Consider the following 26,124-nt stretch of genomic DNA (forward strand, 5'->3'; position numbering starts at 1 on the left):
TGTCGACCTCTGGCAAATTACGATTGACATTCAAGATCAAATATTTAATTACGGCAAACATTCTCGCGCTCAAACAATCCAGCAATCCAACGCGGCAGATCCTCGAACGTGGAGGGCTTGAGGGGTAAACCGAGGGGTGGCAAATGGACTCTAGGACTCTAGGACTCATGAACTCATAGTTTATACAAACATTCGCCCAAGCAAATACCTTCGTCAAACAGTAAAGAAAATGTTACAATATTACAATAACAAACTTTTGATGTGTAATTTTGGTTAGTGCCAAAATAAATCAGTTTAAAATTAATATGTATAAAGTACTAGCTTTAACCCGCGGCTTTGCTCGCGAATATCTAAAATAATGAAGTTGCTTCCGTACGCGTCTGTAGTCACAGAAGAAGTAACAATGAAGTAGAATGGCGGGAAGTTTAAAATGGCTGAAAGTATAGTCTATGGAAGTATAGTGTACAGTCTCCATAGTGTAGTCAATTGGATTTGATGTTGACGTAGCTGTCGGTAATACCTACAATGTGATAATACAGTGTGATGGTACTATAGTACTTAGGTTTGAGCTTCATTGCTGGAATGCTAGATGGCGTTAAAGTAGTCAAATAGCCAGATGCAGAGGTATTATTGGCTAAACAATTTCCTTATTTTATTTAAAAAATTTTTTTTTTTTATTAAATAAAAAGTAGCCTATAACCATTCGGGGACCACTAAGAATATGTGTTCAAATTTACATGATGATCGGTTAAGTAGTTTTTGCGTGAAAGTGTAACAAACATCGGGACTTTCCATTTATAATATTAGTAGGGATAGTTTTAATGAATTAAAAACTACATCGAGTAGTGTACATACACAAACTTCAAAATTAATTTCTACACTTTGTGTTACTAATAATTCACATTTTTTATTTATGAAAAAATATGATAAATATGATAATTTCTCTGCTTTACCATTTCATTGTTTTTCTCATACTTAAATTATGAAAAAAAAAATTAATGAGTCCAGCTAAATTGCGTATTTCGCCGGAAACTTTTTTTTTTCTTCGCCTCTCATTGCTTTAATTTCTGTCTTGGTTTTGCATCTTCAGACCTGAAGAATGGAAACTTCTAGGCGCGTCCGCGTCCTTTTCGGGAGTTTTTCTCGAGTGAATAATGATTATGGTTTAATTAAATGTTTTAACGACTTGGCCGAAAAGCAAAACGGCGCGAACTGCGTCGAGGAAATACAATAAAAACGCGCGCGCAAGTACAGGAGTAAAAAAATCCTTGTTGTTGGAAATAGCTGTGGAGAAATTAAAAAAGCGGACATTTTATGAGCATTTCCTTATTTTGTACAAATTACGCAGCGGGATCTACAAATTTAAGACTTTTTGTTCGGTTTTAATTATAATTATAATTTTTTGCACCGATGTAAATGTTAAAGTTTTTAAATTAAAGAAAAAAACTTTAATTAATAAATAATTTTGTTGAAATACATTTTTGAAACATAATTTACTTAATTATTAATTAATTAATTAATAAAAATAATGAAAAATAACTAAAATTATAAAACAAAACATGAAAAAATAAAAATAAATTTAACTAACTTTAAACCGAATCCTTTTCCATAACTTACAATAACTACAAAGTGTGTTGCGAAAGATTTAATAAAAATTTAAATTTCCACTTTTGAGTAAAGTTGTTCGTTCACAAAGATATTGTCCTTAAAGCGTCCAAGATCGTCGTTCCATCGTTGCCAGGACAAAGAATCGCATTCAGCAGGCGCGTAGGTCCTGCGTCCTGAATATAAATGCTCGCTGCGTCAGAGGCGTCGCATTGGCAAGTTTACTAGGCAACAAAACACACACACCTATCTGCGTTTTTATCCGTCGCCATCCATCCGCCATCTTTCTCTATCCGTGCCTATCCTCTGTTATCCTTTGTTATCCTTGGCAAGGCGTCACCCCTGGCATGCAACGACCAAGAGGTAGGCAACTTTATATACATTTATGCATGTGTATTGCCTCTTTGCCAGCCAAAGCGCCTTTTTGTCGCGGCGCGTCGAGATGGAGAAACGAAAGGATAAAGTTTTACGAGGAGTCGGGCTACGATGGCATGGCGGCGCGATGCGTGCATTATATTCGCGGCACAAATCTAAAATGCATGTAAGTTATCCGATTTATATTAACGTCGCCTGCGCCCGTCTGCTCGCAGGAAACACCGGAATAAAATTCTTGCAGGAGCGCGAGCGACGTGTGCGATTCAAAAAAGTCATAAATTTTGAATTTTACTATCGCATCAAAACTCGCTGTTTATGTTTATACAAACAAAAATATACAGTGCGGTATTGGGGTGTATTATCATCGACTAGAATTTTAAAATCTTTCAAAAAATTCTTTAAAAAATCATTTTTGATTAAATTTTATTTTGGACACATTGTATATAACCAATGTTTTTATATTACTATTCATTAAATGGTGCATAACGGAAATAGAATTAAATGAAAAAACAAGAAAACATGATTTTCTTCTTCAAAATTAAAAAAAAATTAAAATTTGAATTTTTTATATTTTCCCAAAAATTTTTGCAAATTTTTTTTTTTTTTCAAAAATTCTTTTTGCTTATTAGGAAACATAGTAATAATTAAACATATAAGCATTAATTTTACACCAAACATTTTCATTCCTATGTGAAAATTGCTCCCATCTCGTAAAACACGTTTCCTTCCTTCAAACCACCCCCCAGCCGCCTCCTACAGCTCTGGCACAGGATAAACAATAAAACGCTCGCGAAGAAAAGCCCTCGCGTTCATCTCGCGCGTTGGTTGTTTGTGCACGTGAGATTTTCACATGGTTTTCGCTCTTATTTTTAGTGCTGCGCCGTCTTCGCATTGACATGAGCCGTGGGGCGGCGGCGGTGCGGCGGAAAACGCGCCGAGACGATTTCCATCAGTGTTCTTCACGCGCGAATTGCCACTCTAAACTTTCTAATTAACTGCGCCGGAATGCCGAAATTCGTAAACAGGCAAACATCACACGCCAACGACACAATCCAGTCGCTCGTCCTGCGAATCTCCTGCAATCCGGTAAATCCGGCGCGGCGCTGCTTGGACGCGCGATGATAAGAAAATTATAAATGCAAATTTCGAGGATTTCGTGTGCCAAGGCGGGCGAGAACATCATCCACCTGGAATTGTTATTATGCTTGCCGTAATAATTATTTAAGGACAAAATTATACAGTGTGTTCATGAAAAATAAAAGTAACCATAAAAAATATGAAGAAAACAAAGTCATGTTAGTTACATCACGTATAACTCTAGATCGGCTGGACAGATTTTGATGATTAATGATTTTTTGGATTCGTCACCGTCCCAGAGAACATAATAATTATTAAGATATTAAAAATTAAGCCATGAAGAGCGTTAAAAAAGAGATGAAAGTTAATATAGGGGTTTAATGATAGTTACAGTTAAAAAAATGGATACGAGGTGGCGCTAGAGTGCATTATGTGCATTTAATTAAATAAAATTGCAAATTTTGACAAAATTGACATATACAGGGTCTTGAATAAAAATGTATTAATATAAACAAGTAATATTACTTACTTATTCTAAGATATTTCGTATTCATAATAATTATTCATATACAATGTGTTAAATTTGCTTGTTTTTATGATGTAGAATTTAATCATATGCACAATCACGACTGCTACTGTTTGGACAATCGCGCCATGGTTAATTTAAGCATTCGATCAGATATGATTCGCGCACAACGCGAAATTATGAAATTCAACAATGCGCGCATCATTCATATCCGCGCGCGCGTGCTTGCCGCCACCGACACCGCTGGAAATTACAATCGAACGGATTAACTCTGATAAATCAGCTTAATAAAGTGCCGGCGCGCTGGAAAAGCGCCGCACAATGCGGAATTAATAAAACGATTTGTCCGCCAAACAATGCCCGCATATCGCGAGCGGTAAACAAAGCGATGGTGCTGCGCACAAAAAAATATCTACACGCACATTAATATACAATCGTATGTGTGTGCATGGGTGGACATATATGATCGTGAAGGTGGTGTGCGAGTGGACACAATGTATTCGAAGGGCCTGCGATTGGACGAGCGTGAGTGACGATTATGCGCTTCGTTTGCTGGTTGTCAGTGTGCGCGCGGGGCGCAAACAATGGCGATGCGCGTGGGCGCGTATACTTTCGATCTGATAAGCGACGATTTGAGCACTTATTTACTCGAAATATTAGCGCAAATATGTCGGGTGATCGTTTTCACACCTAGCGTCATCAAAAAATTATCAATAAGATTCCCATATTAATCAAAATAAATTTTTGTTCATTTTGTGTCTAAATATTAATAAATTGTATTAATTTTTTCTGTTTTTGAATAAAAAATATTTTTTAATTAAATGATTTATAATTTATTTTTATTACAAAAATTTATGTGACACCCTGTATAAATCAATTTGTTACTTTTCATTATAAGGTAATGCCATACAAATGGTAATTATCTATTGTTAAAAGTGGTGTGAAAAGTTTTAATTTGTTGCGCTGATGTTTCACTCCGTTCACTTTGTTGCAAAACGCCGACATTGTCGAAGGCGGCGGCGGCAAAGATTGTGCGGTGTGCGCGTGCATTAGGGACGCGATTGTTTCGGGATTTGTTTAATCGGCCGCACGCGACTATGGCGCAGCTCCCGAGACCTAAGAAGCAGCGTTCCGGAGGTGGTGGAGGCGGCGTAAAGTTTAAGTGCAAAGTTGCTGCTTTGTGCGCCGCGTGCGTGATGTTTGGGCAACTCATCGACAGCCGGAAAACTTCGGACTTTCAGCGCGTCGATAATAATGAACAAAAAGGTATGAACATATTGTATATGAAAACGAAATATTTCAATGATTAAATTATACATATATGAGGATTGTAGGTAGGTATTATGTGTTTAAATATTTTAAGGGTTGAAATATTTCGTAATATGTCCGTTTGTGTGGCGGATTGTTCGAAAAGCGTTTGAAGCGTTTAATTTAATCGCTTGCGAAATTGTTGCTGAAAAGTGCGCGCGGAAACAATCGAATGAAGGCGACGTAGGCGGCAACGGCGGCGGCAGCGGCAAAGGACATTCGCTTCCGGCTCAATAACGCTCCTTTTCACATAGGAGAGCATCCCGGAATTTGTCGGATTGTTGGAATTTTAATATAACTTTGCGACGCATTCGAAACAATGCTACAATCGTATATATTTATTAACATCATACAATGTGTCCACAATACAAAAAAATCATAAAAAAATTCTTAAATTTTAGTTTGTGGTATTCTGCATTCAAATCCACTATTCAACAGTCCAAAGTTATCAGAAATTGAAGAATTTCCATGGGTGGTGGCAATCAACTACCGCCAAAATGGCGGCAAGAAAAAAAAAGTTGATTCTTTTCGTTGTCTTGGATCTCTTATAACCGACATGCATATTTTGACATCTGCTTCATGTGTTGATGTGGATTGGTGGTTATTATCTATGTGAGTACTGAACACATTGTATATTTCAATAGGTTTTTTATATAAAATATCAATATAATGTGTTTTTATTCTATTTTCTCAATATTTCACAAAAGAATAACCTGAACTAGTCGTACACGCGTTCATCATGCATTTTTCATCGATATTGTGTTCGATTCGCTGCCCTTAGAAAAGAAGTTGCATTTTCGCCGCCTCCGGTTCAATTTGAATGCGCGCGTTCTCATTGTGCAGCCTCAAGGCGCCATTATTGCGCGTCTTTCACGTCGCGCGCATTTGTGCATTTCGACGTTTTTAATATTCCGCCGGCGGCGGCGGTGCGCCTTTGATGAAATACATGTTTCTCGCACGCCGCCTCCGTGCTCACGTGTTCACGTTTCAGCGATTCCGTACGCGTCGGCAAGTACAACATTCAAGATACGGGCCTGGAGTGCGTCAACAATCTCAGCGGCGGCGAGTGCACCGCCTCCTCACTCAATGTTCCCGTCGAGGAAATTATTATATTTGACACCTATGACCCGATAACACTCATGGATAATGTTGCGATTATCAAGCTCAATCAAAGTGTCACTTATACAGGTTAAATATGATTTTTTTTCGATAGAAAAGAAAAATATACAATGTGTTTGTGTTTTTAGATTATGTACGACCAATTTGTTGGAAAGGCTTGAAACAATCACATGAGACTTACAGTAACCTAAAATACAACTACACTTATTGGACAAGTGGATTTTCAATGGAAGGTAATTATTAATTATTTATTTATGTATATACCAAGTGTTTTAATTGTTTTTAGATAATTTTGTTATCATTAAAAAACCTGATCGTTGGGAAATTGCCGATGAAGAATGTGATACACGCCTGGCGCATTATTTCGAAATTGAAGAATACAACATAACCTCACATACAATGTGTACAAGAGATGCACCAACCACAAAATCAAAATGCATCATGGATACCGGAAGTCCACTATTTTACCGCAGCTCCAGTAACGGTCGTTGGTTTCAACGTGGAATTTCGTCATTCAACACAAATTGCAGTGAAAATAATGCTGTTACAAATTATGCACGATTAGAAGATTATGAAGATTGGATAGATGATACTGTCACCAGACTAACATAACCTATATTATAATCTATTTTTTTTTGTTGTTGTTGAAAAGCACATGCGCAAGTTTTTTATTGTTTGGTATTAAGAATAGCATATTCTGTTAAGAACATTGTCGTTAAGGGGTGTTGAGGTTTGAGAGGGCGGCAGGCCTTGTTTAGTGCGGCGGCCATTACGCCCGAAAGCGCGCAGAATATTACACTACAAATTAGTGGGTGCCTCGTCGGCCTCACTCGTTAGCGGGCACGTACGCGCACTATTCACAGATAAAGTCATATTACCGGGGGCGGCAATGCCGCCTCAGTGATATCACGCGTTTATGTATCCTTGCAAGGATAATGTTTATTGTTACTGAGCTATATGGAAGCGACAAGGTACAACGTCAAGTTTTAAAATGTCAAAGCAATTTTGTATTATTTTTACTTCCGGTTTGTTAAAATTTATATCACAAAACACTTTTTTGAATTATTTTTGTTATAAAGAATAAAATATTATATATTAATAGTTTTGAATAAATATTTTAATAATTTTAGTTGAAGAAAATTTATAAACCTATTTATATCTATACAACATAAACCTGTTAGTTACAACACTTATAACTCAAGAACGACTGAGCCGATTTTAATGATCTATGATTTCTTGGATTCGTTTTGCAATAGAATAGAATAATAGTTATTAAAATATCAAAAATTATTTCTTCAAGGATGAATAATAAGAAATGAAAATTGGTAAGGAGATTTAATCCTAATTAAAATTAAATTATTCAATTAGAGATGGCACTGCAGTGCGTTATAAGAAATTTTCATTTCTTAAAATAAAATAGCAAATTTAAATAATTCAATCAACATATACTAGGTGTTAAACAAAATGAAAATATTAATTAAATTCTCTTTAAAAACTACGTGTCAAAGCAAGTTTCCAATAAACTTTAATATTTCTATAGTTCAATTAGTAGACAATCCAAGCAATTCCCTTATTAAAGGAACTTAGCGCCTACCTGAAACTTTCACCTGAATCTTTCGTCCTAGGTCCTTCCGCCTTTCATCGCCTTTGGCAAACTTTCCCATTCACACGACACAACAAACCGCAAACCATATGCGTCGTGCGCGTGCCGCCAAGGACGAACAAACCTTGCTCATTCAAGAAGCGAATAGTACAGAGAGCCAAAACTAAAACCCGCCAAGGATAAATGAGGATAACAGCTCGTCCTGACAGGTTAGCAGCCGTTTTATCCAAGCCAAAGAACAAAAGGCTAAGAATTATAATTAATGCGCCAGCGGGCTATTATTGTACAAACAGTCACGCGCGAATCCTGTCCGCCATTGATCCTTAAAACTTAATCCTTAAACTTTCCCTCTGCATCTCCGAAAAACAAAAATTTAGTTTTACGGCAGCGCTGTGTTTTAATTGATTAAGAGCTCAAGTTGTAGATGGGCGCACTTCATTATCCTGGCGCGGAGGATAATAAAGAACAAGTCCTTGTTTAAGGACTCGAGTGTGCACGATGCGCGATGTAAAAATAGACGTAATAGACTGACGGCGTGTATAAATTATTCATGATGCTAAGTAATAAAGTGGTCACATTTTCGCTCGTCCTGGCGCGCCTCGTCCTGCAACTGTTTAACGGAGTTTTTCGCTACAATGTTGCGTCGTGCAGTTCTTGAAACTTTCATACTTTTCCCTCGGGTAAGGGAGCACACGGGTGTAAAAAACTGCGACGAGTAAAAAGGATTTTCAGGAAGTGGAACAGGAGCAGGACGAGAGTTTGAATTTTGACTCGGACCATAATGGAACTGCACGACAATGCGATATTAAAACGTTAAAACGAAGTTCTTCGTTTTTTTTGCGGTGCACGAGGCTTTATCATCCGTATTATCCTTTTTATCGTCCTGTCTAAATTTTCTCCGTATTCAAGATGGTTTATCGTCGTTGTCATAAAGCGCATTTTTGAGGTCAATAAATCTTTTATTAATATTAACTGAGTGGGAATATATCTCTGAACACACTGTATGTTATAAGGTTGTTAGCATATTGAGGGTTGTTTAGATGTGATTAAAAGCAATTTTTAAGCGTGACACAAAACGTTTTATAGTTGTCATGTTTTGGCTCGGTGAGCAAATCGAATTTTTTGATGCATCGGTTACATTAGGTTATCACACACTGTTTCGTCCTGGATTTTGTCCGGTTTTGTGCTGTTTTTCCAATTGTATGACGTTTTTCGTAAAAACGCACACAGGACGAATTAATCGCATTCAATAAAAATGTACAATCGGCTTGTTATTCCCCTCCATTTATCTTTTCTATCCGCCGCCCCCCAATTGCCGTTGCTGCTGCTGCCGGCGTGCTTTTGTCGAGCATTGTGCTTGAAAACCGTCGGCGTTATGAGCGGCGTTTTTCCGGACGCTTTTTCAGCTTTTTGCCATTTTTACCATTCGCTCAATTTCGAATGGCGGCCAGGATCACAGGACATTAAATCATTAAATTTCCCGCGCGCGTCCGGTACACTTATCATTCATACACCCTACATTTATTCGATTGCGCACTGCACCCCATCAAACACGTGTATACACGAGCATTTTCACGCGCAAAAAATTTAAAGGATGAAAAGCAGGAAGAAAAAAATTGAAGTTGGTACGGCGCGGAGCGCTATTCATAATAACCGATCTTATCGTAACAAAGTGGAGCAAAGCGGGAGCAAAACGGCGCGGCGTCGGTGGCAGCAAGAAAAGGGGTGTCGCGACCCTCCGTCGGCGGCGGCGTCGACGCGAGGACGCGACACGCGTCGACAAGCGTCGACCCTTGTTCCCTAATGTGAGTACAAACAGCTCGCCATCAGTTAAGACAAAAATTTGCATCCCCCGCGAACGCGCACACCCTTTAGTGTCCTTTAGACATTGATAACAAGCGATAACATTCACATTCATTAAATCAACTTGATAAGATTTCCAACACTAACATTTATATACCATGTGTTTCAATATTTTAACAAAACAAATTATTATCCAAAAAATTAACTTCAAACACAGTGTATATTTTAATGAAAACCTTACACAAACATAAACATTAAGATAAACATATTTAATTTTATCTACTTTGCAGCGAACTGGGGTTGAAATGTGTTCAAACAAATGAAAGTGTGAGAGATTGTGGAAAATTGCGGAAAACTGTGAAAATTGTGGCAATGTGGAAAACTAACTTTTTATCACTGGCATCTTTGACGTTGTAATTTTGCGCAATTTGTGCAATTGCGCATAATCGCGTTTAATTAGCGCCGCGATTTGCATGCGAATCGTGCTATCATGTGCGATTATTGCGGCGCAACATTATCGCATGACGTAATGTTATGATAACGAGTTGCGGCCACGTTTCTATTTATGTCTTTTCTTCATTCGCAAAAAAGACCGCTTTAAAATCACTACTACAAACTGAGATATTACGTTTTAAACATGTACAATGTATATAAGCAGGTTTTAAAACCAATGTGACGTCACAAATCACAAACTTTTAAAAATTTGTCATTTTTGTAAGTAATTATTGAAATTAGATGAACAGAAATGATAATTTACAGACTTTTTTATTTGTTTAATTTTTTCACCGCTAGATGGCGTTGTAATCAAGATATAACCTAAAATTTACTTTATTCTTACCTGTATATTGGTATACCGGAGCCATGTTGGAACCAAAAGACCATGTAGACTTTGTCATGTCCCGGTGGAACAACGTCACAAGGAAGATTGATGATTTTCCCTTCCACAGCTTGCACATCCTGCGCAATTACCACTGCAACAATAGAAATTTCAATAAATATCAATTTTAAAACGACAAAACAAAGAAAATTCACTCTGCATGCGACCATAACCTAAATTTAGCAAAGGTGACTTTTCCATGAATTTTCCGTTCTGTCTCGGTGGGTGTATAGTGCACATCGTGCTATTCCCTAAATAGCATACTATCCTAGTCACATAGAGTCCTAGATATCCTCGTGCAACGTGCGCAGGCATCATGAAATCGTTTGCCGTTTGCTGTTTGTTGTTTGTCGTTTTCCCGCTTTGCGCTCGTCGTTCGGATGTTTATAGCTGCGTCGCTCGTCCTGTTAGACGCTCGCCAGGATAATACCGACGGCGTGCCTGCACATTAGTCGCAAGAAGCACCCAGCAAGCACGAAGCCGCGCTCACAATGCCGGCGGGCGCGTAGAAAAGGACCAAAAGGACGAAATACGCAAGTGGCGCTAATATATCAGCGCGTAGGATATTAGGCACGAGGCACGTCATAACGCTAACGCTCATTGTCGGCTTTTGAATATCCGCGAGCGGCAAAACGCCCCGCAGCCATTACTCTAAGAATATTTAAGGATCAGCGTTGAGTTCGCAAGATGCGTACGTGTGAGTGAGTGTGGGGCGGCGAATGCCTGCGCATACGACTAATTTAAATTTTCGGCACTGGCGGCGCAAGCGAGAAAGGTAACGCTAAAGCGTCGACTTAATTAACGCCGAGTGGATTTGTGTATATCTGCGTCGAGGATTAAACAAAAAGCGTCGAAAATGAAAATGTTGCCGACGCTGGCATAAAACCAAGATAAATTAAAAACTATAAAAGAAAACCACATTATGAAATATTCTCCATATTTTATCCACTATAATATATTCAGTAGTATGTATAATCAGGTTTTAGAACATTTCATGACGTCACATCCGTTTTGTAATATCACGGTGTTAATTTACAAGCAGACAAAATATTTCCAAACTTAACGAATCGAAACGAAATGCTATGTGATACCTCTGCGTTGTTTTCATCTCTAGCGAATTGGTGTCGCTATTACCGCCTCCAGTGCCGCCTCCGATGTTAGTTACCTAATATTTCCAAACATTTCAGAGGGTTTTGTAGTTTTCGGGTATGCATACATTGTCAACTTGATCCGAAGAGGTGGCAGCCTGGGGACGGCAAAATGTTGGTGATCCTAACATGTGAATTTCATTTATAATTATGCAAAGCACCAAATATTATCCAATGGGAATCACTCCTCATGCTTAAAATGATAATTTTACACTTTATCATTAACCGCCCCTTTTATTTTTAAGGGTAGTTTTTATTAAAAGAAATTTCTATGGATTTTAATGTGAATCTGAAACTTTTGCATTCAAATTTCTGGTGGAAATGAAAGTCGACGTGTTTGACGTTGGAGGCGGCAACGGTGGCGGCAACCAAATTCGACTAATTAGCGAGTTTCTCACACCTGCGCACAGACAACCGGATGGAGTTTCCCGACGGCGGAAAATATAAACGCGCCGAATGCGCAAAGTTGGAGTGGAGTGCAGTCGCCGCCCCCGACGACAATATTTTACACTTCAAACAAAGTCGCTGCGTCAAAACACACACTCACACACATTCAAAAATCGGAAAAGTTAAGCGAGACTGCGAAACATTTTAAAATTGAAACTTTCCCAGCCGGAAATTTCTATATTAAAGATAATGGATTAAAGGTGGTGCTAGAACCTGCATATTACATCTACTCTAATCTGTACGTTGTTTGTAAGAAATTGTTTTCGAGTAGGTATTGAATTTCCCGGCGTGAAAACTCCACGTGCATGGAAAAGTTTAAATTTTATTACAGCCAGTTTATGAATACTCTTAAAATCCGCCGGAAAAACTTGAAGAAATTTTCGCGGATGCGGTTGTGCCAACAAGCAACGCCCGAAAAAAAAAACGATAATTAAATTTAAAAATTTACCACCTTCGGTATTTTCCACGCGAAACACGGACACTCCATCGGCGCTATCTCGACTCGTTTTTCACTTTTTTTCCGAAGGAGATTTTTTCCTGCGTCTTGCGCTGCCGGTTTTTTCTTCGTATTTTCCGCACGATCGTAAAAACTTCGACCACTTGTCCTGCCAACTTTCGGCCTCGACGTATCTCCGCGCCGCACGTCGGATTGCCACAAAGAAATGAAAATATCCAGGTCGATACGGCGCGCGCGAAAAACTTTGGATGAAAAAATATAAAACGAAAAACCCCAAGATGAAAATGCGAAACGCTTCGAAACGTGAGACTCGACAATAAGTAGGTGAGAAGTACGAAGCGGTGGCAAAGGTGAATGTTATAAAAATACGTACTTTTTGAGAAAGAAAAAAAAACACGCCGAAAAACCACCCCCTCCAACTGGTAGTGGGAGATTGAGGTTAAACCGTGAGAAGGCATGATTTTTGCGCATTTATAACTTCTTATCAGAAAGTCACGATACGAAATTCTAGCGGAGAGCGGAAGAAAAAATTTGCGTATTGAGAGTAATATTTATATATACAATGTGTTCAAAGATTATTTTTAAAAAATTAAATTTTTGTTATTTTTAAATAATTTTTATACAAAAATGTAAATATTGAACACATTGTATATTACGGCATTTGTCACATGTTTAGATGGTTACAGTGTTACAAAGTTAGACTTTAGCGATGCGAAGGCGCGCCGAACGGCAGAGCTTTGTGTTCGGCAAACTCGAAAGGTTTTGTTTATATATTGACTGACTAAAGTGTCAAACTGTATCACAAATGTAATTTGTATACTCCGGCAAAGCCGGCAAACTCCGACTCACGAAATTGACTTTCTTCTCTGGCGTCTTCGGCCTGCCGCCGAACTATGCGTGGCAAACCCAACTCGAACCAACAGTAAACTCTAACTCTAGATAAAACCAAAAAAATGTGTAACTCTAAAATAAAATCAAATATTTAATTAGTAAATAAATGAAATCACGTACTTACATATTATCATTGTATCTTGTGATATTTTAAACATTACTTTTTTTTGTTATACGTCAATAAATTATGTTCGCACAGGGAGAACGTGTTTGCAAATATTTTCGATATCAGCGCGTCGCGGCGCACATTTATCATGAAAAATTCACGTCGACGCGTTCAGCGACGCCTGTTTTAATTAATTCCCCAAAGTATCACTTCGATATTACCAGCTTTTTCACGTTTTCATTTTTATTTCCGTTCTGCTCGCAAATATACAATATTTACAAATGTTGATAATGCAATAATCATAAAATTTTCGCAGGATATAAATAACAAATATAAAATTTATATTTTTTTCAGTAGTAATCATGCGAATGTGTTTTTGATGAATAGAAAATGCACGCCCCGTCGTTCCGGAATTTATTTATATCTTTTCGGATGGCTGTTTGGTGGAGGCGCCGGGCGAGGAGTTATGAAGTGCGGATGTGAAATGAAATCAACGGGCGCGCGAGCGATTCCCATGTTTGCGATTTACAAGCGCTGGAAGCGGATACCACGGCTAGGAATTGAGGTGAGGTCGTCGCAGAGGGAATGAGGGCGGTAATAATTTCCATCGAAAACCGCCGGCGCCTCCGCCATCACTGTTTTCCTATTTGATCGACTAACGTATTTCCTCAATAAAAATCTCATCATTACATCCTCACAATATCCCTCCATTAAAATAATATAATTTATACACTACGAGTATGTATTGATCTTTGTGATGTATAAATAAAAATATAAATCAAACAGTAAAAAATATTTTTTTATTATTTTTCTTTGTTTAGGATTTTTCTAGGATACAGAAAAAATACGCGTTGAAATGATGAAAATAAATGGAAATTGTAGAGATATGAAAATATACAAATGCTGATTGATGACTTCGCCGGCGGGCTAGGAAAGGTCCTGCAAATCCTGTTTCGTTTCGGCGAGTTTTCCGGATCAGGAAGTAGCGGATTCAATCAATTCATTTGCGGGGGTGGTTTTATCGTTATGACGGTCGAGCCCGCGCCCTCCAGCAGTGGCATAGAATAACAGGAACGGCAGGAAGAAATAACACCGGATTGTTGCCGCGCGAAGGAAATGAAGGACTCTACGTTGGCCTTAAGTGATTGAAAACGTTTTATTAGCTTTTCTTTAACAATCACAAGAAAGCTAAACTAGGAAATTTCCTATTTTTTAGAAATTCTTGATTATGCATTATTATTCTTTAAAGTAGGTACAAAATATCAACAATTGTGACATTATTAAATGCGTAAAGTAGTACTTTGCGACATTTTTGCAAAAACTCGTGATTTTATCAATTATCAAACATTTTATGCGTCAAAACTCAGAGTTTAAGTCATCAGAATTTATTTTACATTTAAAAACTGTGAATGAATTGCTGTTTGTTAGTCTCGCTAAAACTCGAGAATGGCGGAACGGATTTATCTTATCTTGGTCTTGAATTATTCGTGGAGATCTTGGGATGGTTTAAAAGGTGAGAAAAATTCGAATAATTGCCGGGAAAATCCTCAAAACAGCTCTTTTCTATAGAATAAAATTTGACATTGAGATTCAATCATAGTTATAGTTAAATAGTTGAATTCGAGATGGCGCGCTGAAGTGCATTGTTGACAAAACTTTATATGCATAATTTCTTTAAATTAAAATTGCTAATCTTATTGATAGAATTGACTCTTACTACGAGTATGTCTAGAACAAGAGAGTAAAAACGAATTACATTTTTATTAAACACTGCCGGAACGAAGTCTTAATGAACGAAGAAGTATTAATGTTTTAATAAAATATTGACGTACTACTGCGTAAAATCCAATTTTCACACTCTAAATAAATTTTTTTCAATTTTTCCCCAAATTATGAAGACGTCTAAGTGCATTTTATCAAAATTTGTCAAACATATTGAAGATGACTCCTTCTTGAAAAATTATTGAAAATATTCAAATCCAAAAAGCCTTAAAATATAAAAACAGATTAAACAAGGATTAGGAACGTCGGAACACGCAGTTTCCTTTAGGCAGCGAGGATTTTCGCGGATTTTTCAACCGTCCAGACACTGGGGGATTATCACGGCTTTATGGTTTCATAAAAATACGCATTCTCCAGGACGAGGCCATAAGGACGCGCCGTTGATCGTAAGCCGCTTTACGCATTCGCTCGTCCTTTGTTATTGTTATTTATTTACATTTTCCATTTAGATTTTTTACGCTCGCTCATCATTTGTCACTCATAATTCTTCATTTTTTATCCTTTCATTACTTTCATCGCATGATAATAAAATTTAAATGAAACAATATTTATAAACAAATTATTCCTATACTAAAAAAATAAAAATATTATACACAGTCATCAGCATCCTGACGCCTGCTAATAAATTCAACCCTCAAAAGTCTAAAATTGCATGTTGACCGGCGCCTCCACCAAAAAAACAACTCAACTTCACTGCGCTAGCAAACACAACATCTCTGTAGCAAATTTATTTTTAATGGAAAATAAATAATGATCGAGTCGTTGCGACGCTGGCTTGCAATGTCCTGCTGTGTTGTTCTGTTGTGTCGCCAACGTGTCTACTCGAAAAAAAAGGGTCACGAGCAACAACACTCAACTCCGCTCGAGTGGACTAAACTTTAATGTTACATTCTTCAAGAGCGGCGCAGAGTATTTGTTCCCAATGCTCCCTCTCAAAAAAAAAACTAACAAAATAGTGCTTTTCCAAGGACTACGCGTAAAAAACGTGTAAAAAGTAAGCGCGCGCAAAAACGAACACGAAACAAGCCGGAAAATGACGGAAATGGAAAATTCTCAAGGACTCACCACAAGTAGTAAAGACCATCTGCTCGTGGCAACATAAAATTTCAACTATTTTTCACAATAAATTAAAAAATAAACAAACTTAATAAATAATAAATAAACTTAAATATTTTCAATGTTATCCATGTGTTATCCTTGCAATTTCCACGTTTTTCATTCACTGCGTTTAAGAGAAGCACTGCACCCCCGCGAGTTTCAATTGAAACGACATCCCATTGTGTCGCTTTTCATCAAGCATGCCTCTCACCCATCCCGGCACGATTCACCTTTGACACAATACCTCTTTAGTTCTGTCGTCCTTCGACGCGTTCCGAAACGCGCTCCTCTCGACGATGGATGATGAAAACCGATGCGGACGCACAAAGGGGTGATACCCCGTTTTGCACCCTTTGCAGCGCTTGCACCCTATGAACTCATTCAACATACCATTCATATACCGTCACTTATCTTAGGTTATCAAAGCCGTCTTCAATTTTTTTTCTGTTTTTTCTAAACATGTTTTTAAGGGTGTAATCAACCCCTAATATTTTTTCAATAAAACCCGATGAAAACTGTTTTTTGTGTCTTAAACAAAGCATTGCGATAATGGCGAGTACGAAAAGTATAAAAAAGAGGCTTCCAGGGTGAAAAATTAAGATTAATTACAGCGCGGTAATTTTTTTAATTAATTGTAGAGTAATTTAAGACGTTCTCCTGCGTTAGCGCCGCTTGCGCAGCCGGAGACTGGAATATTTTGCAGATTTTCGCCACGTGCAAGTTCCTTTTGCAAGAAATTCCAGAATTAAGAAGTAGGGGTTGGTCACCCTTTCACCACCCCTTTGGCTATTCGTATTCATACCGCGTCCGTCGGCAGGAGAAAATGTAATTAATTACGTTTTCTTCAACTCTTTCTTAAAATTCATTTAGTTAACAAAAAAAAACTAACGCTGGAAAAAAACTTGTAAAAAAATAAAAATAAATTTTGCACTTAAGAGAATTAAATCCGCAATCATATTCGTATTATCGTGAATTGTCCAGGATTGTCTAAATCGTCCCCTGAATGCAACCTGGACATAATTTATCAGCGTCGTTTTTAATTAAAAATATGCGCCGCGCGTTTTGCATCGTACGTATCACCCTACACTTATCAACCCACACGCCCAACATGCATTTAATGTAATTTAATGACCGCGCCGGCGAAAAATTCATAACGGTTTAACGAGTTTAGTAATTTTCGAGCGTATGCCGAGCGGTGCTGCATATATGTTTGGATATATAAATATAAATAAAAAATCCGGAGGCGGTAAAGGCGGTGCGCACAAACGAGCCGGGCGCAAAGTCGTAAAAACGCTCGCGAACTCGTATATAAATATAATTTTCGAGTTTGCAAATTCTAATTACTTTTCTCGGGTACTCGTTAACTTACGCACCGATTATTAACAACTAAAATATATAATGCGGTTAGAGGACGCTTTGACATTATATCAAAATATTCGTTTAAATATGACTCAGTAAATTTTAAAATATTTTTACTGGTGATTGTTATGTATAGTCATAAATTTTAAACAATACAACCAATTATTTTTTAGTAAGGCCCACGATAACTTTGAACACTTTCAATGCGTCTGGCAGGATGATAGAACACACCAAACTATCTGGCGACTAAGAAAACACAGTTTAATTGCTCTAATTGATAAGAACTACTATTGGGGTAGTGACAGAATGCAAATCACATAAGATGAGGTAGTTTATGATAAAGTAGTAGATTCATTTCATTCTACATTCTTTTACATTTATTATTTTAAATAAATTTTGCCTAACATTTCAAACACGAAATGAGATAAAGTGGACGTGTGTTGATAAAATCCGCGGCGATGGCCAATGTTTACAAAACATTGCAACAACGATATGACCGCGGGAACATTTTTAGTTATAACGGACATTTAAGCGACATCTCGAAAAGAATTTAAGAGTTCAGTTTGAAATCGTCTGTTATTGAATCGGGCATTTGATAAGTGATTGTGCATAGAATTGAATCGCGAAGTAACCGTGTATCTGTAATCGCTCGCAAGGACACGGATTTCAATCAGCAACATTTTTAAATTAAACGCCAGAAATTAAACATTCAATCATAACTATATACTATACATCGTTGTTGTAAAGTATTGTAAACACACACATTGGTTATCGCAGCAGCGCATTTTATCAATTTACATTGACTTTATTTTATGTTACGCATGAAATTAAATCACAAAAGTAAACCATATTTAAATAATTCATTTTTTTAATGATTTATCAACAGATATTATGTAATATATAATCAATTACTACATAGTATGTATGTTTATTTTTCTGGTGTTTAATTTAATAATGCTGCTGATTGAAATTCGTGTCCTTGCGAGCGATTACAGGTACACGGTTACTTCGCCATTCAATTCTATGCACGATCACTTATCAAATGACCGATTCAATAACACTAGCAGACGATTTCAAACTGAACTCTTAAATTCTTTTCGAGATGTCGCTTAAATGTCCGTTATAACTAAAAATATTCCCGCGATCATATCGTTGTTGCAATGTTTAGTAAACATGGGCCATCGCGGTGGATTTTATCAACACACATCCACTTTATCTCATTTTGCGCTTTAAATGTTAGACAAAATTTATTAAATACTAGCTGTTGCCCGCGACTTCGTTCCGGCAGTGTTTAATAAAAATGTAATTCGTTTTTACTCTCTTGTTCTAGACATACTCGTAGTAAGAGTCAATTCTATCAATAAGATTAGCAATTTTAATTTAAAGAAATTAATTATATAATGTTTTGTCAATAATGCACTTCAGCGCGCCATCTCGAATTCAACTATTTAACTATAACTATGATTGAATCTCAATGTCAAATTTTATTCTATAGAAAAGAACTGTTTTGAGGATTTTCCCGGCAATTATTCGAATTTTTCTCACCTTTTAAACCTTCCTTAGACCTCCACCAATAATTCAAGACCAAGATAAGATAAATCCGTTCAGCCGTTCTCGAGTTTTAGAGAGACTAACGAACAGCAATTCATTTATATATATATATATATAGATAATAAATGTAAAGAATATGTGAATATGTGCTTTATCATAAACTATCTCATCTTATATGATTTGCATTTGCATTTTGCATTGAAAAAAACAATAAACACAAAAAAAGAATGTTTTAACAATGTTAAATATTCACATTTACTTATTTCAAGCAGAAATAACTATATTATGATTTTCTCAGTTTAAAACCCCATATTTACTCTGAACCATCCACCACAAAATGCAAAATTACTTCATCCGAGCATTAACATTGTTCAACATGTTTTTAACATGCTTTACAATCAAGAGCGTGGAAAACAGCGAAATTGCAACGCAATCTAGATGTGCGCACGGAGTGTCGACTGTCCTATAGGAGTATGGCGTGGAAAAGAAGGAAACCAACGACCGACTTCGCTAATCAGCAGTCGTGACTGGAAAACTACTTAAAACTTGGCGCTGCCGACGCAGGAATGAAAGTTGAAAGTTTTTCCAGCCAAGGAAATGGAAAATAAAACTATAAGGAAAACTGTCTATGAGTTCATAATACTATACTTTATTCAACTTTTTCTCATATTTTGATAAAATTCGAATTTTATTCGAAAAAGTTAAATTCACTTTCATAAACGATGAAAAATTACGTTTTTCCATTTTCCGAACACGTTATGCTTCATTCAAGTTTCTATTTTTATCGGAAAACTCTCTGGTAATAACAATACACCCTAAATTTTCATTTCGGAAAAAATTCTTTTCTCGTTCGGAATTTTTGCGAATTGCAAATTTTTTATTATTTTACTTGGAGTTGTACACGTTGAAATAAACATACATTTAGCTTAGAGGGTTGCGAATCAGGTTCGTTTGAAGGGTAGTATTTGGATTGTGGGGCTGTGGGGTTGTAGCTGCGGCGGCCGGGTCGGTTTTTCCTCGGCAGTTTCGACAAGTTGTGCGTGCGTTCGAAGGGCGAATTTGCGGGGTGCATTTTCCAAAGTTTGCGGATTACCGAATTCACTTATGCAGGGTGCCGACCACCTTGCCGCCACCCTGAAGAAGGGGCGGCGCGAGGATCAGCATATTATGCCGGATTAAATCTGCACACCACCATCACCGTCGAGTTATAGATTTCATTTCCTATTTGTATACGCAAACAACCCTAACATTTTCTATACATACAGTGTGTTCAATGGAAAATTTAAAAAAAAATAATAAATTATTTAAACGAATAGCAATTTTTCTTTATAATGAATTATGAAGTAAAAAATTTAAATTTTTGGTGAACACACTGTATGTTTTATCCAGTTGATGATGTTGATGGGTTCTGCTTTCGCATGTCGTGTCGTCGCGTGTTCGCATTTTACGCTTTTCATACCTGGATGTGCCAAGTGCAAGGCGGGCCTCCGGGGGGCGGCGGTAGCGGCGGCTGTGGAGGCGGCGGGCGCGCACCTCGAGGGAAATTAACTCAATGATAACTTATATCTGCTAACCTAATAAGTTCACTTAGTTACCGGTTTCAATTCGCAAATTCGCTGCCGCCGCCAACGCCGCGGCGCGCTCCGCATTAAGCCAAACGTCATTTGAATTATGATTTTCATTTATTCGAGCGTGAATCAACGAATGCAGACGTTTTCAAACAATTTAGCAGTAAATTTCATCATTTACACCAAATTTATTCTATTTTCACTCAGGTATATAAAAGTATATAGCTTTATTTTGCGTATAAATAGAATAGGTGTCAATAATTTAAAAAAGTGTTACACCGAATGAAATAGAAGTAGAAATTAAAGTCGACGGAAATAAAGTCGCAATATCGTAAATAGAAAAGCGTTAGTGGAAAAGTTTAGAAAATGCGCGCGAAATTGTTGTGTGGAAAAGTGCGGAAAAGCGCGGATGGCTAAGGAAATTGAATTTCGCCGTGTGCGACGCCCGCTTGTCGACTGCACGCGCTCGCTGCCGCCATATTGCCATTATGCACGTGTCCACACGTGTCTTCGTCCGCGCCATCGAAGCGCGATAGTTTTCCGTTTGCCGTGTTCGCACGTCGCCACCGCCGCCTTCGTCCTCGTCGTCGTCAACAAATAATGTCTTTACAGTTTGCAATCGTTTGCAATACTCTCACTTCCAATCGTTCAAAACGCTCTATTCTTGTTATCAACAAAGTTAAATTCAATTAAAATTTATTTTTGAAAAAGGAAAATTCTATTTTACAAAATATACAGAGTGTATCAATTTGGACTAGATAAGAATTATATTAAAAAAAGATTTTTTATTGTTTAAAGGAATTATTAAAAAAAATGCTAAAAAATTAAATTGAAAAATCAATGAACAGTTTAATAAATCTGTTCTTATAATAAACAAATTATAAATTCAGGAAATTAGCAAAATATTAATCTCTCAGTTTATAAAATTTAATATTTATAACTATTACAATAACTTTTTTATATTTTTATTTTATTACCAACTATCAAGCGATAAAAATAAATTTAATAATTAATAATTGTTTAAAAATATGACCAATAATTAAATTAAATGATTGCGTAAAATAAACACCACTTAAATCAATAAATATCTGTGAGGATACTCGTCGGTTGTCATGTTGAGTACAAATAAGTACCTATTACCCCAAAAATATATGTTTACCAACACGCAACCTTCGATGCAAATTTTTATTGACTGGGACATGGTCGGCTTTTTTGCATTTTATGATAACCGCAATGCACGGTGCGCGATTTCGTACACCACAATTACCCAAGTTGAATGTACACCGCATGTATAATTTGCTCATCGTTTTTATTTACTCGATTGTAGGCAATTAGCGCATTACGCAAACTGACATTAACATTCACATCAACAATACCTCGATACGCAGATATTGGTAATGATAATGACCATGCAAATGGAAATAATTTTTGCCATGCTGATTGAGCGTTGAAATAAAAAAATCAGTGGTTTGTTTTGACGGATTTATAAATCAAAAAAAAAAACAAAGATTTCGAAACGGTTAAAACTTATCCAGTTAAATCGGTTTCCTCTCCGGTCAGGCAATCAATTTTCGACACAATGGCAAATCGACATATTAAATGTTGTATTCCTTGTTATTTATGGCAATAAACAAACTGAAAAGGTGTGATAAGAATCCATTCTATTATTATACTCTAGTTTATTGCCTTGCATTGTGTTCATTGTTGTCTGCTTAGTTTGGAAGTGATTAAAAGTGTGCTTTTAGTACTTCATACCAACTGAATGCAAACACATGATTTATATTTATGATTATTGTGAAATGTGCATTGAGAATAATCGCCGGATTTGTGGTAGATTGTGCAAAACTGTTGAAAACACACTAATAACCACCACAAGCAGGAAATAAGGTGCATAGAGTTTTATTGAATCTTTTACAACCTAACAAAAAAAAACTGAAAACACAAAATTTAAATATAAAAAAAACAGAAAAAGATTAAATAAAATGGAAACAATTGAACAATGGAAACAGAAAAAAAGCAAATGAAAGAAATTCCATTTTATAAAGTGGTTTTGAACAGTTGCTAAGTAAATAAACATTTTAATTTAACAAAATTAACTTGGTTTAGGAATAAATTATTAAAAATACAAAGACTTAATGTAATTAAATTTTTAAATGCATTTTTGTGAAAAATAAACCGAAATAAAATATATTTTGATGAATTGTGAAATAATTAATTTATGTTTATAACAAAAACAAATATCTATATATATATAAATGAATTGCTGTTCGTTAGTCTCGCTAAAACTCGAGAACGGCTGAACGGATTTATCTTATCTTGGTCTTGAATTATTAGTGGAGGTCTAGGGAAGGTTTAAAAGGTGAGAAAAATTCGAATAATTGCTGGGAAAATCCTCAAAACAGCTCTTTTCTATAGAATAAAATTTGACATTGAGATTCAATCATTGTTATAGTTAAATAGTTGAATTCGAGATGGCGCGCTGAAGTGCATTATTGACAAAACTTCATATAATTAATTTCTTTAAATTAAAATTGCTAATCTTATTGATAGAATTGACTCTTACTACGAGTATGTCTAGAACAAGAGAGTAAAAACGAATTACATTTTTATTAAACACTGCCGGAACGAAGTCGCGGGCAACAGCTAGTATTTAATAAATGTTTATAACAAAACAAATATTTTTAATATTAATGTTAATTTCGGTGTCTTTCCTGGAATATTCACACATTTGCTCATTTTTTCTGCCTTTTGACAGAATAACAGCGTCTGAAAAAATAAATTCCACCATCGTTGTATTTCAACATGATGCTCAGAGAATAACAACAACTCTTTGGTTTCGCTCTCGTGCTCTCTTCGCAGAGAGAATGGCAATACATATAAAATTGCACGAAATTGCAGAGGATATACTCGTTCTCGACACTCGACTCCTGCTCATACTCATACTCTGGTAAAAACGTATTTTTAACACAAAATACACACAATGCGCCAGTGTGGGTGTGTTGGTCTCGCTCGGTTCTTTTGCGTATTATTGTCACGTTCGGCGGAGCTAAAATTAAACGCGCGACCCGCATCGCAAATCTTATAAAAATTTAAAACCGAAAAGCGCATCGCACATCGACTCGCGTGCGGGCATACCAAATTGACCTTTTCACACACACATTCATACATGAACAGAAAAATTGAGACGTACACAGTAAGCTTGTTTAATGGAGCAAACGTGTAATCGTGTGAGTCACAGCTGAGTATGTGTAAAGTATATAAAAGACGAAAACAGCGAACACAAACCAAATTTAAATTTGCATTTAGAGAACGCGATGAGCGCGCGGATGGGCATAAAACTAAGGAAATTGCTTCAAAATTCAAAATTTACATCGAATTGCATTTTACGAACCGGTGAATATTTTGATATTAAACAACATTTATATTCTTATTTATACAAGAATTATATCATATTTAATGGTATTTAATTTCAAGGAAAAACAATAAAACTACAGAATTAGAAAAAGTTAATAACAAAAGGAATAAAAGTTTTATTATTTCTTTACTAATATTACCGGATAATAAACGATTGCACTGATAGAAACGTTTTAAAAGTTTTTTAAAGTTTTTATTTTTTGACCGATTATTGTTTGTACGTCAATTGAAACATACAGAGTGTTTTATAATTTTTTAATATGATTTTTATATTTACCGACAATTGTGTTGTTTTTATTTCATTTTTATTTTCAAATCAAACCCTAAATCATAATATCGTGCATTTATACTTCATCGAAATATGATTGCACATGATTTATGAGCGCTACGACTCACATATTAGATATTACGTGCCACTTCAACTCGCATACCGATGGAAAACGCAGAAAACTCGATTTTACGAGCGTGGCACTCACTCAATCGCTTGTTTTTATTTGTTTAATAGCCATACTCGCAATCGTCACTTCGCACTCCACTCAACATGCGTATGAAAATATCACTACGCATAAAGACAAAAATACTAATATTATGAAAAGGTAATGAACTTCAAAATAAATATTTGGTTAAAAATTAGCTGACTTATGTTAAGTCAAGTTTAATGATTTAATGTTATACGATTCGCGATTGAGTAATTATGAACGCATTGGCCTTGACCATCGTGTGCGCTGTTCGTAAATTTTTACTTCTAATTCTAACAAACGTTATGTAACTGCTAATCGTGAACTTGAACCGCAGATAAATGCTCGTCCGTGAAATCAAACAACAATTTAATTTATTTGCAAATGGTGTAATTAGCACCGCACGAACTAAGAATTTGCATGTGGAGTTATTAATTACATAAACGTTTTGTTGCCGCTTTTTATTGTGTTGAATTGAATCTTATCTGGAGCTGAGTCATCAGAAATTTATTCAGGTTAAGAAATTGCGACGTAGAACCCGACGAGTTTGGTTTGCAGTGAAAACCCATTATCGCAAGATTTAAATGTGTTGATCAACGGATGGAAAAACCTCTTGTAAGTCAATTCGGTTGAAACAATAAATCACTTTATCTTAATCTTTGACGAATTTATCGTGAAATGTTGTCGGGTTTTCCAATTTTGTAATTGTTTATAACGAAATTGATTTATGCGTAAATTTTTGCTTTAATTATGTTGTAAAATTTTTTTTAACACTGCCAATGGCCATATTGCAATAAAATATATTTGACACTGACCTAACCTCAAAATTCAACTATTTTTGTAATATACAACTCAAATATATATATATTTTTATTATAATTATATCGCAAAAGTTACAAAATAAATTGTTAAAAACGTTGTTAATATCAATAATTAAATTTGACGCATTTAACATGAACCTAACCTCAAATTTCAGCTACTTCTGCAATTTACAAGCCAAAACGTCTGCTTTCTCTTAATACATTACTTTGTATGACTAAAATTGATGTTTTGCATACTCAAAATAATGTATTTCGCATCTGGCTGCATTTATCATGCCCGTATTTGTTTCTATTTGTTCCAAAACGCAAACATATTGTATTACAAGGCGATGTGTATCGTTTCGGCAGTGGCGGCGGTTTCACAAACGCTCGTAAAACAAGTTACAAGTTTTCAAGTCGCTGCGGAGGCAGCAGGGGCGATTTCCCCGTGGGGCAGCGCTGAACTTGACTTTGTTGCCGAGTTGAACAATGTTGCACGATAAAGTGATGTATTATGACCTCTCATATTTCTTCGCACTTATGCCTTGCGTACATATGTGCATTCAGTTGTAAAGTTTGATTTTACTTCGCAAGGGAATAATAGAAATTGTGTGCATCAAGTACATGTCAATAAATATTATAAACAAGTAATTATTTTATCAATTTTATTTTAAAGGAATTAGAAATGCTAATAATACACTTTAGTGCCATCTATGATTCAATAATTTAGCTTTTATTATGATGAAATCTCT

General features: G+C 36.2%; 2 protein-coding genes across 2 annotated transcripts in view; one reads left to right on the forward strand and one right to left on the reverse strand.

Moving 5' to 3' along the window:
- side-II (sidestep II) overlaps nt 1-26,124 on the reverse strand; it is a 154,359-nt gene that overhangs the window by 47,728 nt on the left and 80,507 nt on the right. Inside the window, exon 2 of the mRNA XM_065311984.1 lies at nt 10,255-10,387. Within this exon, the coding sequence (XP_065168056.1) occupies nt 10,255-10,387 (133 nt within the window). The remainder of the gene's footprint in view (nt 1-10,254; nt 10,388-26,124) is intronic.
- Nucleotides 4,582-7,057, forward strand: LOC135798979 (CLIP domain-containing serine protease B9-like). The gene is made up of 5 exons (XM_065311985.1): nt 4,582-4,849; nt 5,293-5,503; nt 5,883-6,079; nt 6,139-6,243; nt 6,297-7,057. The coding sequence occupies exons 1-5, from the start codon at nt 4,681-4,683 to the stop codon at nt 6,620-6,622; spliced, it is 1,008 nt and encodes a 335-aa protein (XP_065168057.1). The 5' UTR covers nt 4,582-4,680; the 3' UTR covers nt 6,623-7,057.

Source organism: Atheta coriaria, unplaced genomic scaffold (genome assembly GCF_025399875.1).
Source record: "Atheta coriaria isolate IRGN ID8LTWV9N9 unplaced genomic scaffold, Caltech_Dcor_3.1 hic_scaffold_9_pilon, whole genome shotgun sequence".
In the NCBI taxonomy this organism is placed as follows: Eukaryota; Metazoa; Arthropoda; class Insecta; order Coleoptera; family Staphylinidae; genus Dalotia; species Dalotia coriaria.